Source organism: Manis pentadactyla, chromosome 2, assembly GCF_030020395.1.
Source record: "Manis pentadactyla isolate mManPen7 chromosome 2, mManPen7.hap1, whole genome shotgun sequence".
NCBI lineage: Eukaryota > Metazoa > Chordata > Mammalia > Pholidota > Manidae > Manis > Manis pentadactyla.
In genome coordinates this window covers 175,667,507-175,681,613 of record NC_080020.1, presented here as the reverse complement: position 1 = coordinate 175,681,613, position 14,107 = coordinate 175,667,507, and the positions used below count along the sequence as shown (strand labels likewise).

The 14,107-nt window shown below is 36.3% G+C and overlaps 1 protein-coding gene across 7 annotated transcripts in view; it reads left to right on the top strand.

Annotated features, from left to right (window-relative positions):
• Positions 1–11,178, top strand: part of ZNF638 (zinc finger protein 638) — a 134,346-nt gene extending 123,168 nt beyond the window's left edge. For 3 of the 7 annotated variants that reach the window (XM_036908331.2, XM_036908335.2, XM_036908336.2), the window contains exons 22-28: positions 641–1,865; positions 2,462–2,527; positions 3,945–4,896; positions 5,707–5,811; positions 8,476–8,577; positions 9,294–9,412; positions 10,857–11,178. In XM_036908331.2, coding sequence (XP_036764226.2) covers positions 641–1,865; positions 2,462–2,527; positions 3,945–4,896; positions 5,707–5,811; positions 8,476–8,577; positions 9,294–9,412; positions 10,857–10,922 — 2,635 coding nt within the window. In that variant the 3' untranslated portion in view covers positions 10,923–11,178. The remainder of the gene's footprint in view (positions 1–640; positions 1,866–2,461; positions 2,528–3,944; positions 4,897–5,706; positions 5,812–8,475; positions 8,578–9,293; positions 9,413–10,856) is intronic. The other 4 variants (XM_036908332.2, XM_036908334.2, XM_036908333.2 and 1 more) reach the window with 4 other exon arrangements.
• Positions 11,179–14,107: the final 2,929 nt, after the last annotated feature.

Sequence of the window (14,107 nt, the reverse complement as noted above, 5' to 3'; positions counted from 1 at the left end):
AGAAAAGTTTCTTTTAAGTTTTATTAATAAATACAGTTCTTGGGAAATGAAAAGCAAATCTGTCTCACATTTATAAAAAGAGAGGTGATGTGGTTAAGAGTATGGCCTTTTCTCCCTTCCGGTTCCTGTTTCTGTTCCTTTTAGGTAAGGTTCACTTGTAAAATTTTAAGTTTCAGTGCATGGATCATTAGTTTTGTCATAGAACTGTATACTTTATTTCAGTTACCACGGTTGTGAAGACAGGAACTAGTAGTAATTTGAGATGTCTCAAATTTACATTCAGTTTTGTAATGTCAGGTGGAAACAACAGAAGGAAAAGGCTGGTTATAACTTGCATGAGTAAAAGGATCATATCAGAGGCCATAATTTTACCATTATTTACTTTGAACTAAAAAGACTTCTTCAGTGCAATGGAGGATCTCTTTAAAATTTTTATATTATTTACATATTTCTGTCAAAACATCGTAAACATTTTAATGCTGATTGACTGGATTTACCAATGCTTAACTACCAATGCATCAGGAAGTCTTAACAATTGGCATCAACAGGATTACTTATAATGGTTGAATTCTCATCATAGTTTGATTTTTGTTTGTGTTTTTGTTTCTGTTCTTTTTTGTTTGTTTCCAAATACTTTCAGCCCTGACTTGAAAAACAGTCCAGTTGATGAAAGTGAGGTGCAAACAACAGCTGATAGTCCCTCTGTTAAACCTAGTGAGGTTGAAGAAGAAACTATTCCCAACATTCAAACAGAAATTTATGTAAAGCAAGAAGAGCCTTGTGAGGAAGAACCTGAAAAAGCACTGTGTGACTCTGAGTTTGCTATTGAAACATTGGAAGTGGAAACTCAAGGGGAGGAGGTCAAAGTGGAAATTCCTCTTGTAGCATCCACTCAAGCCAGTATTGAATTAGTCACGGAAAATGTAGAGGAGTCTGTTTTAAATCAGCAGGTATATACCATTGATTTTGAGAAGGAAGAGGCAGAAATTATTATCCCTGAAACAGAATTATCAACTTCTGATAGTGTATTTATAGAAGAAAGGAACATCAAAGACATTTTAGAAGGATCTCCATCTGAAGCAGAAGATTTCTTTTCTGGGATTACACAGTCTATGATAGAAGCTGTAGCTGAAGTCGACAGACATGAAACTGTTTCAGAAATAGTATCATCTACTTGTGTCGTGGCCTTAGTGCCAGGAATTTCCCCTGGGGATGAGAAGGCAGTGAGCAAAAAAGGAATTTCTGAAAAAAGTAACATGAATGAAAAGGAGGAGAATGAATTTAATACTAAGGAAACCAGAATGCATCTGCAAATAGGAACAGAGAAGGCTGGAAGGAGTGATGCTAGGATGGTTGCAAAGAAGTTAGAAAAGATCGTGGCAGCAATGAGAGAAAAGCCTGCCGAAAATGCTGTGGCCAAGGCATACCCAAGTAAAGGAGTGGGTCAGGCCAGTAAGCCTGATGAAACTGGTAGAACTGGTATGCTGGCCGCATCAAATGCATTCAGCAGTAAATCAAGCACCAAGACTGGTATGGTCTCTTCTCCAAAGGCAAAAGCTACAGCTTCAAAATCTGAAAATCAGAAAAGGTTCCTAAAATCTGTACTCAGAGATCAAATAAATGCTGAAAGGAAACTTTCAGCTAAGGAATTGGGTCTACCTAAACCTACAAGTACCAGGTCGGTCTTGGCTGAAAGCAGCAGTAAACTCAAACCTACTCAGAGCGGTGTTACCAGAGGAGGCAGTGGAAGGATCTCAGCCCTGCAAGGAAAGGATTCTAAACTGAATTACAGGGATATTACAAAACAGTCTCAGGAAACAGTGGCTAGACCTTCCGTCATGAAACGGGATGACAACAGCAATAAGGTGAGGAGGGTAGGAAGAATGGCTCAGTGTATCTTTGAAGTGATTAGCTCTGCTGTTGTAGATATGGAGGAGATGTAGTCTTGTTTTAAACTTTTCGTCTCCTCCTCCCCAACCTCCCATTTCTTTCTTAATTCCATTGATTTAAGCCAGTAGATATTTAGGATGATAAGCTCAAGTTTATAATTTATTAACAGGTTTGAAGAGCATTATTTGGATAAAATGTGGTCAGAAATATAACTGGCTTAAGAAAAAGTCTACAGTGAATCTCCTGAGGTGATATAGCCCTCTGCTTCTGAGTGGGAAACTGTTTCCTCTTAAATTGAAGCTTCCTATATCTACTTCCTGATTGCCCAACTTAGACATTGCGGCTATATGGAAAAAAGACCAGTAAAACTTAACTACAACTTACAGAGATGCTGCCTATGCTGTTAAATGATTGTTAACTTAGTTTGTACCTGTTACATATGAACATAATTGAATGTGTTTGGATGATGTTTGCTGTTTGAGTTCTTCCTTTTTTGTTGTTGTTTTTTTAAAGTACGTTAGTGACCTAGTTGTAAAGTCTGTTTTTCTGTATTTCTTACTTAATGTTTCAGACTTTGACTGGGCAAAACACTAAGAATCCTAAAAGCACTACTGGTAGAAGTTTTAAATCTAAAGAGGTAAGAAACAATCCACTAACACTAAGCTTTCCATTCCATCCCTCCATGGAAGAGCTCATCTACCTTAACTTGTGTCTCTTCTATAATAACTAGTTTGATAGAGAGGAAGGGACAGGAATGAGATGTTTTACTTTTTTGATCCTACCACCAGTTATCTTTTGACCTTGAGCTATGCTAAATAGTTTGTGTTCTTGGTGCCAGACAGAAAGCTACATAGGGATGGAAAGAGAATTAGAGTAGGAAAATACCTCCAATCTCATATTAACAGGAATAGGTTATAAAGGCAGAATAAAATCCTGTCTGTAAAGGAGACTGGCATTTGACAAGAGCCCTCCTCATTTTGTGGAACTTGCAAATAGGTGATCCTTTTGGTATGGCCTAATTTAACCTAGCTGGATGGGCTCTAAGATTTACTTCCCTGATACTGAATTCTGCCAAGTAAATGTCTTCTATTGTATTTGGTTGTTTGGTATTTTCATAGAATATTTTTTCAGTTATTTTACTTTTTACCCCTGGCAGAGGATGAATTTGATCCTATTTTATTGGGGCGAGGAAAAATGTTAGGAGCTTTAAGAAGTAGAAGTAAAGATTATGGTCATTTCCATTGATTTAATAAGTTGATAATACAATTGCTTACAGATTACCCCCCACCCCCTAAGATCCCAAGATTACTGGGTATACATTCTAATGTCATTATTATATGTACTAGTAATGATCATAGATAGCAAACTAAATGTATGGGGGGCCCTGATGGAATTTATTTTCTTTAGTATTGGCACCATTTTTCAAGTTACAGATAATAGTTTTTTTCAAATGCAATTATATTTGGCATTTTTCAGTGCACTTATATTTGGCGTTAAGTCTTAGTAACAGTTTTTCCATATAACGATCAAAATACAGACTATATTGCAATTATAGTGTTGAGTATTTTTAAATATGTAGTATGCATATAAATTATTCAATGGAATAATTGGATAGTTAGCTGTTGGCTGTTTATTTTCTAGCTGCATTTGAGCTGCTTTTAGTAGTCCATTAAGTTTCCTAGATAGCTTGTTAGATATTATTTAACATGGGACAGTAAATTTATTTGATAAATGGTTTAAAGGTATAGTATTTCTTTGTTTCATATTCCAAAATTCATTCATCATGTAGGAAATAATTGTAATCTTATTTAGTAAGTAAAGGTGGAAACTGATAGTTAAGATTTTACCTTTGCAATAGTTTACTTTGTGAATTACAGTCATTCATTTGTGGGGCTTAAAAAATAACTAATTTTAGCCTTTGGGAATCTTCTCTGCACTGAAATTGTCAAAAATAATACTTCATGCACACTTAGTGGGACTGTTCGGAACGTAGCCAGTTATTTCAGTAGTTTTTCACAATTTCCTGGTTTTTTTTTTTTTAACCTTTCCGACAGGAACCATTATTTCCATTTGATTTGGATGAATTTGTTACTGTGGATGAGGTTATAGAAGAAGTGAATCCTTTTCAAGCCAAGCAGAACCCGCTAAAGGGTAAAAGGAAAGATGCTTTCAAAAACACCCCTTCTTCTGAATTTAACTTAAAGAAGAAGAAGGGGAAAACTTCTGCCCCTCGTGTTGTTGAGGGGGAATTGTCTTTTGTAACATTGGATGAGATTGGGGAAGAGGAAGATACAGCTGCTCATCTAGCACAAACTCTAGTCACTGTGGATGAAGTAATTGATGAAGAAGAAATAAATATGGAAGAAATGGTAAAAAATTCAAATTCACTCCTTACATTAGATGAGTTAATTGATCAAGATGATTACATTTCCCACAGTGAACCTGAAGATGTAACAGTACTGTCCGTGGCTGAAGAACAAGATCTTCTTAAACAGGAACGCTTGGTAACTGTGGATGAAATTGGAGAAGTAGAAGAGCTACCTTTAAATGAGTCAGGAGACATAAGTTTTGCTACTTTACATACTAAAGGAGATGAGGGAAATAATGGAAGAGATTCCATTGGATTCATTTCTTCTCAGATACCTGAAGACCCTTCTACTTTAGTTACTGTAGATGAAATACAAGATGACAACAGTGATCTACATTTAGTGACTTTGGATGAAGTAACTGAAGAGGATGAAGACTCTCTGGCAGATTTCAACAACCTTAAAGAAGAGCTTAATTTTGTTACTGTTGATGAAGTTGGAGAGGAGGAAGATGGAGACAATGATTTTAAAGTTGAGTTAGCACAAAGCAAAAGTGACCATCCCTCAGATAAAAGAGGGGATAGAAAAAAGAGAGCTGTGGACACAAAGATGAAACTTGAAGCCTTTTCCCACTCTGGTCCAGTAGATGAGAATGTTATGGAAGAAGATCTGAAAACCATGATTGAAAGACATTTAGCAGGTAGATACTTAGAAGTGGTAGTTTTTCTGTTTTTAAGAGGGGATTACATTTTAAATGTTAAAAATATATATTGCAGTAGTACTAATAATTTCATCTTGTATTGATGCAAGCAGCTAACAGATATGGCCAGTGATATTTTCCAAAGAATATGTACAAGTTTCACAGACTTCTCTTTGTAACAGAACAGACTTTGTCCCGACATATTACACCCCAAGAAAGGATGACAAAATGAGAAAAGAAGCTAGAGCATCCACATTAGAACTGGAATGAAAATGTATATGTGTATTATTGAGAAAACACAGTTTTTGATAAGTAGAAGGATGTTTTATACCAAAAACCTCCCAGTTTTTGCCTAGACTTAGCACTTAGAAAAATACATGAAGGTTCCATTTCACTTCTAAGTAATATTTTGATGGTATAGGATAATAGGTCAGCTCACTTCCAGTCCTTGAGGAAGATTGGAAGATGAAAATAATTTCCAATAAGAAAAACTTGGAAGATTTAACCAAACTAAGAACAAAAAATACTAGGAAGGTCCTACAGTTTTATAGAACAAAATAGAAAAATATGTATAGTCTCCTTGGGAAAGCAGTAGGAAGTTGTAGTTTGGAACAAGATACGGGAAAATACAAGGAGAATGTTTAGACTAATGCTGAATTTTTAAAATAGAATTCTCTTTCTTTGTATTAGAAATGAGTTTCCTTCCTGATTTTGAGTATTGTTTACAAAAAGGTGTTAAAGTTGTTATTCAGAGTTAAAAGCAATTTAAATACTGTTACTGTAGCAATAAATTAGGCATTTTCTTTAAAGTTAAAATGCCAACCAAGAGAATAAGAATTGGGAAAATGCTACCATCGGAAAAAGCTGTTGTGACAGAACTGGCGAAAGGAGAAGAGGCCTTCCAAATTACTGAAGGTAAAGCAGTATTGATGGAAGAGGGGAGGAGAGTAACACAGCCCAAGGTGGTAATTGAAGTTCCAAGATCTACCATCTAAGAAGAAAAGTACAAAAACAGTGAAATAGAGTAGGGGTGGATGGGGAAAGCAGCTTATAATGACTAGATCTGGATAAAGATTTTTATCTTTGTAATTAGAGAGATAATGGAACATAACAGAATGGGATACTAGAATAGTAAGTGGTCCTGTTAAAATAGAATGTGACTGATTTGTGGAAATGATCCATGGAAGGTTATTGTGATCATATTGTAGCATCAAGTAGAACTAACTAGCTCTTATTTATGGACCAGATCCCTTGTTTTGTGGGTGCTGTGAAGCAGTTGACCAGTGAATTAAACAAGATGTTTTAATAATGTTAATAAATTTATGTTGAAACAAATAGGAAATAGTGTCTAGTAAGGGAGAGTACTTGAGTCACTCAACAAATATTTGTCATTCTGTCTGTTATACTCACAGCAAAATTCTAAAAAGGGTAGGAAAATAAAAGCACACAGTTCCAGATCTCAAGTTTATTGATTCAGAGAGGTAATGCAAAAAAATCAACTGCCAGTATGGCTTAAAAAGCACTATAAGAGTGTCCCTGTACATTCTCTTTGTAGCACCTTCCACAATTGCTCCGTTGCTTTTCTGTCCTCTCTTTTCTAAGGTAAAAACTACCAGCTGTGGTTCACTCAAGTTCATTGAATCTGATCTTAGTTGGACCCTCAGTACTGGCTTCACAGTATATTATAGGCATCCTTCCTTTTCTTCTTCTAACCAGGAGTAGCATAAGCCCTTTCCCCCGTTCTGCATCACCTAGCCTATTCCTCACTAGGTAACCTTTCATTTCTATTTACAAGAGCAAATACAGGATCTCCTCTGCCTTGTGTTGTATTTTACCTACCAGGGCTCCTCACCCATAAAATACAGCCAACTCTTTCCCATTAAAACACCATGCCTTTAACATTGGAATCCTTCTAGGTCCCATCTCCTAACTTCCAGAGCAAAACATCTAGAAAGAACCACCCATTTTCACTTCTTCATCTGCCATTGAACTGGATATATTTCAGCTTCTTGCTAAAACACCTTCCTGAAAAGATTCTTTGATTTGATAACAGAACCCCCAATTGGATTGTTGTCAACCTTGTTTTTTTTAAGTTCATTTTCCTTTGTAAGTTAGTGTTATTTGACTTCTCTGCATCATTTGCTATTGATCATGCCTTCTTTCTTGAAGACAGTGGCCTTCCTGTGGCCTAGTGAGTAGTCTTCTTTTTCTGTCTGTTCTTTATAATCTCTCCTTGATACCAAGCCATAGTGGGTTAGCCGACTGACAAATGGCCCCTAGAGTGATTTCATAAGGTCTCCCCCCCAGGATTTCTTTTGTGATAGGACAACTTCAGCTACCAGCTTGCTGAGAACTGCCTCATCTCAAGTGAAGAATAGAGAAAGGATGATCTATTTACTGCTTATATAACAGTTATTACCAGCCACAGGCAGTATGGCTCAACAAAAAGACCAGGCTGAAGAAATAGTCACAAATATAATTCTGAACTTAAAATATTTATTTTAATATATTAAAATTATTATATAATTTGTATTATTATAAGATAAATGTGTCTTTGGAGTGATGGGAGCAAATGTGTTTGAGAAAATTTATTAGTTTGGTGAGAGAATAGACTTTTGTAGGAAGAGATTAGAGGCTGTTTTAACTGTCAAGAAAAGGGAGATAGCCTTTTTAAATGGACCTCTGATGACTTGTAAAATGTAAATTTCACAGTTTCTGTCCATCCCCTCAGATTTGGCAGAAAGTAGTTGCATGGAGAAAGCAATGAACTTGAAGTCTTGGTTCTAGCCTCTTGTCACAGCTGTGCAGCCTTGGCCATACCAGTTTCCTACCTCTCTCCATGTTGCTTTCTCTGTCTGTGAAGAAACGGGGGTGGGTGGTTTGACTTGCCTACCTCACAAGGGATAAAGGCTAAATGAGTAATGCATACCTGAAAGGGATTTGTCAAGTACTGTATATACCACAGCAAGGTATTTACAGCATTGAGGCGGGCAACCAGATTTCTTAGGAACAGTTTCCATTTTTCTCTTCCCCCAGGATTATATTAGAGAGAGTCTGCTAACATTGAATGTTTCTTAATATGTTATTAACTTTGCTGGGCTTTTTAATGTTTGTAATTTCACTTGTTTTTCTGTCTAAAAAGGGCCTCGGTCCATCAGTTTAGGCTCAGTTTTTCTTGGTTGGAAAGGTTTCAGTAGAGAGCATCAGAATTTTCTTTGCCCTGTAATCCAACTCTTCCCACAAGTCCAGCACTTTGCATACACAAGCCAACTCTTGCCAGTAATTAAAGAAATTAAACTTCTTCCATTCACCTATAAATTCTTTCTGGACGATGTAAAAAATAGTCTGTTGGCTTTAGTTCTATATCCTTAAATCCATTTAATAAGATTGAACACATGTACCCATTTGTTTCTTATATCAAAGAATCTTAAGAGTGGTCAGTTGGGTTTACTAAGGAAGGTTTACTTAGAGAGGTGAACCGTAAATTAATCTTTGGAGCAGGGATTATCTGATGTTAGCCTCACAAAGTCTATAAATGTATTTTGAATAACTTTCTCTTGAAAAATTTAATGACTTTAGTTGATGAAGAGTCTGGATTAAAGGATTCAGAACCTGAACGAAAACGAAAGAAAATTGAGGATTCTTCTTTAGGGAAATCAGTGGCACCTGATGTCCCTGAAGGTGAAGTAAAAATGACATTGTTTCCTTATACATATAAATTAAAATTCAGTACCAAAATAAGTGTTCTTAAGTTGTTAAGATGAGTAATGGAGTAACCTTGCTTTGATCATTTTAGAGTGGAAATTAGCAAGTTTTGCACCATTGGCAATTCTGACGAGTTTGTTTACGCTGTGTTTTTACCTGGCAAGGATATTTTTATTGCGTTCTTGAGGTCTGGGACATATCTTTCCTTTTATTACTGGTACTTTATTCGCTGCTCTGGTAAGAATTGAGTTACACTTGATAGGCAGAAATTCTAGTTAAGTAGAACATGGTGAAAAGCTTAGCTAGCAAACTTTTGTTCAGGAGAGCTAAGATGAGCTGAAGAACACCTTATTTGTTTACCCTCTATATTCCTCAAGCAGTTTGCCATTGTTCTGCCTCTTCTTCCTATTTTAACAGGGGTTTCTTGTAAATAGATTTATTTCAAATACTCCAGCAGATTATTTTCCAGTGAATTGCTGTTCTGAAGGAATTCCCTGGCATTCCTGGAGGCCCTGTAACAAATATTACACAATTTGTTAAAAAATAAAGGCCTCGTTTTTATGAATTAAAAGCTAATTGCTCTTGATCCCTAGTTATGTAGCAATGTCTATTACATTTGTATAAACATAGTAACATACATTATCATTAATTTTCCTCCCTTCTTTTCTCCCTCCTCTCTTCCTGTCCTCTAGGTTTAGACTTTCTTGTACCGAAGGCTGGATTCTTTTGTCCAATTTGTTCCCTTTTCTATTCAGGTGAAAAAGCAATGACAAATCACTGCAAGAGTACACGTCATAAGCAAAATACAGAGGTAAATTTTTAGATTCTTAATTTCTCATAAACTCTACAGGTGGTGGTGGTATAATAAAGTACTTAAGTGTCCACCCAAAATGTACATTCTTTCCCTTCGGGAGAACTTTTGAGGGTTTATGCCAGTTTATTCTAATAAGTCCAAAACCTTTTCCTCTCCTCTACTGTACCCTGCCAGGAACTTCAAGTCTTTATTCCTTTTCCTCTGGTAGCTTTTATCCAGTGGATTCTACAGATCAGTAGTCCCATGTGACACTCCGTTAAAGTGTGGTGGGAAGCGATACTCTGATGCCCTCCTGAAGAGTCATGAACATATATAGCATATTAAAGTTTCTGAATGATTTAGTCAGAAAGAATTCACTCAACTTTATTTAACCCATTTCCTAAACTGGTGTGGTCATATCCCTTTCCCCTTTTTAAGTTGTATATGTCTTTGAGAAATGCTACTCTATAAAGTCATCATTACCCATAGTTGAAGAAATGGGGCTGATTGTTTCTGAATGAGAGTTATTTCGTACATTTTCTATATTGAATGTGTGGCACAGATACTCATCTAACATTTTATTGAGCTGTTATTTGCTGAAAGTTTATTTAATTCCTCCATAAACCTTATGAAGGTAGACGCTATGATACAGGGATTATCTAAATCCAAGTACCTAATCCCAAGGTCACATACCGGTTTATTGTCAGATCTAGGATTTTAAACAAGCTCTTTTTTTCTAGGCCTTAACTTTTTGCTATGCTGCCTGTGCTCTTAATTTATCATGTCATTTTCCATTTAAAATCTTCTACTAAAAGTAAAAATTCCACATTATACTTGGAATTATATCGTAACTTCTTGTGGATCTGTAAGGTCCTACATGATCTGATTCTGTTCTGCTTCTCTGATCTCACAGCTTTTCTAGCTGTTTTTGTTTTACTTTTCATACATGAAAAGTCCCTTTGCTGCCTTTGCATCTTTGTGTCGCTGTTCCTTTGCCTCTCCCAGTCCCACTGGTTTTCTCATTCTCAGGTCTCGATCAAGTATCAGCTTCCCACAAAGGCCTTTGCCTAAGAAAGACTGAAACACTCCCTCCCACTCCCAAAAAGGGTCAACTTCAGTCAGTTACCTTATTGTATTTTCTTCCCTTTATAGTGCTTAACACCACCCAAAAATATTTATTTATTTTATTGTTTCTCTTCCCCCACTAGAATGTAAGCTCCATGAGGTAAAGGGCCTTACCTATCTTAACTGACCACTGAATCCCCAAGCAGAATGCCTGGTATATCATAAATATCAGATAACTGATGAATGGAAGGAAGGAATGTTAATGAAAGGCACTAGTTTCTAATCTGTAGGATCAGGCTCTTTTAAATTGTAAATACAGTGAAATACAGTAGATATTTTTGTATACACAGCAAAACAGCATCTAATAAATATTTCATATTGCAATTGCTTTTAACAGAAGTTCATGGCCAAGCAAAGAAAAGAAAAGGAACAGAATGAGGCTGAAGAAAGAAGCTCTAGGTGATTGGGGGGAAGGGGAAAGAATTCATTAGTAATTCATTTAGGGTCCAGTTGATTTGTGTATTTTTGTTATCACTTAATTTGTAATTTTTGTTTCAGAAGCAAATACTCATGTTGTACAAATTTCTGATTGCGCTTGATGTAGAGTGACTGATGGGGAAAGTATGATGAGTTTGATTTTTATATCAAATCAGCAGGCATGGAGAAATACCTTTTAGAAGTGTTAAAATAAATGTTCCTACTGTATATTTAAAATACAATTTTGTGTTTGTGGCTGACTTATTAAAGACTTACTTGCCTCTGATTGCAGGTGGGGTTCTTCTGTACAACTGCTATGATTTGGGATATTTGGGGGTTCTTCATGTAATACTGGAAGTCATACTGTGACAGTGTTTTCACTTTGCTTCATCCATTTATGTACAGGTCAAAGATTTCTTAAAACTCTCAGTTTTTCTGCATAAGATAAGATTGCAGCATGTTTGGCCCAGGTAGCTCTGAGTATAAGTTTGCTTGATTTTTTTAATGTGTTGGAAAGATTGTATTTTTCTGCTTCTGGTTAACATCTGTTTCTGCCAGGACCCATTAAGGTAGGTTCTAGCAAGTCATTTAGTATTAATTGGAAACTACAAAGGAAAAGCAGCCTTCCTGTAAACCACTAGACTTACTTTTTAAACCATTTGGATTATTATTTAATGTGCTTGTAAAAAGTTATAAAGGTATAAAAAAAAAATTTAGTGGATCCCTGGGTGTTTGACACAACCCTGTACTGTAAATTTTTAGGTTAGGCCACTGTTCGGACATAGCCTGCTGACTTTGAATTGTTTTAGTATCTGATACCTTACTGTACTACATGAGAGTGAACCAATTGATAATGGTGCATGGAGGAAACAAAAAACAACAATTTTTTAGATCTCTTAAATCCCATTTACAGCACAAGCATTAACCTCAGAGTCATCAAGAATGGAGTGAAGAAAAACTAGCGGTTTTTTATTATTCACCAAACTCACTATACACTCAGTTGAGACTTAGTCACAGCACAAGCAAAGTGACAAAATACTACATGCCACAGACTAAGGAATGTCCTTGGAAGGGAGGTGGTTTACGAATGGCAAGAGTGAGTTGTAATTATTTAAAACCATATATGTGAATGAGGTAATAAGACGGAGAAGACTTATTAAAAAGTTGGCGAGTAAGGTGCCAGCAAACTAAAACATCAGTCAGAGTAAATAATCTTACCTTTAAAGAAAAAACAAAGAAGTTAATGGTTAGCTTCTTTAATCTTGTACAGATAAGCCTTGGAGTTTAATCTTAAGAATTTAAGTGTGGAACTTTTATTTCCTTCAAATTAGTTGTCTAGAATTTTAGAGTCTAAATTAGAACAAGAGGAACTGGTTAAGTATAAACCGCTGCTAAAGTGATTTTTGTGTTTTATCCTAGTGACAGGTGGTGGTGATGGTTAGCTGTATATTGTGAATAATGTTCTTTTCCACTGCTTTTTACACTTAAGACTGGGAATTTTTATCATTGGGCTCCAAATTCAAATATATATATATATTTTATTATGGCATCATTGATATAAACTCTTAAAAGGTTTCACAAGAAAAATAATGTGGTTATTACATTCACCCTTACTATTGAGTCCCTCCCCATACCCCATTGCAGTCACTGTCCATCAGTGTAAAATGCCACAGAGTCCTTATTTGTCTTCTCTGAGTTACGCTGTCTTACCCGTGACCCCACACGCACCATGTGCACCAATCATGATATTCCACAATCCCCTTCTCCCTCCCCACCCACCCTCCCACACCCCTCCCCTTTGGTAACCACTAGTCCCTTCCTGGAGTCTGTGAGTCTGCTGCTATTCTGCTCCTTCAGTTTTGCTTCATTGTTATACTCCACAAATGAGGGAAATCATTTGCTTTTTGTCTTTCTCTCCCTGACTTATTTCACTGAGCATAATACCCTCTAGCTACATCCATGCTGTTGCAAATGGTAGGATTAGTTTCTTTCTTACGGCTGAATAGTATTCCATTGTGTATATGTACCACCTCTTCTTTATCCATTCATCTACGGATGGACACTTAGGTTGCTTCCAGATCGTGGCTACTGTAAATAGTGCTGCAATAAACATAGGGGTGCATATGTCTTTTTGAATCTGAGAACTTGTTTTCTTGGGGTAAATTCCTAGGAGTGGAATTCCTGAGTCAAATGGTATTTCTATTTTTAGTTTTTTGAGGAACCCCCATATTGCTTTCCACAATGGTTGAACTAGTTTACATTCCCACCAGCAGTGTAGGAGGGTTCCCGTTTCTCCATATCCTCACCAGCATTTGTTGTTCCTAGTCTTTTCTGTGTTGGCCATCCTAACTGGTGTGAGGTTATACCTCATTGTCATTTTAATTTGCATTTCTCTGATAATTACCGATGTGGAGCAGCATCTCTTCATATGCCTGTTGGCATCTGAATTTCTTCTTCAGAGAGTTGTCTGTTCATATCCTCTGCCCATTTTTTAATAGGGTTATTTGCTTTTTGGGTGAGTTCTTTATATATTTTGGATGTTAACCCCTTGTTGGATATGTCATTTACAAATATATTCTCCCATACTGTAAGAAGCCTTTTTGTTTTGCTGATGGTGTCCTTTGCTGTACAGAAGATTCTTAGCATGATGTAGTCCCATTTGTTCATTTTTTATTTTGTTTCCCTTGCCTGAGGAGATACAATGAAGAAAACGTTTCTCATGTTTATATTCAGATTTTTGCCTATGTTTCCTTCTGAGTTTTATGGTTTTATGGCTTACATTCAGATCTTTGATCTATTTTGAGTTTACATTTGTGTATAGGGTTAAATAATAATCAAGTTTCATTCTTTTGCATGTAGCTGTCTAGTTTTGCCAACACCAGTTGTTGAAGAGGCTGTCATTTCCACATTGTTTATCCATGGCTTCTTTATTGTATATTGATTGATCATATATGCTTGGGTTTATATCTGGGCTCTCTAGTCTGTTCCATTGGTCTATGAGTCTGTTCTTGTGCCAGTACCAAATTGCCTTGTTTACTGTGGCTTTGTAGTAGAGCTTGAAGTCGAGTGTAATCCTTCCTGCTTTATTCTTCCTTCCCAGGATTGCTTTGGCTATTCAGGGTCTTTTGTGGTTCCATATGAATTTTAGAATTATTTGCTCTAGTTGGTTGA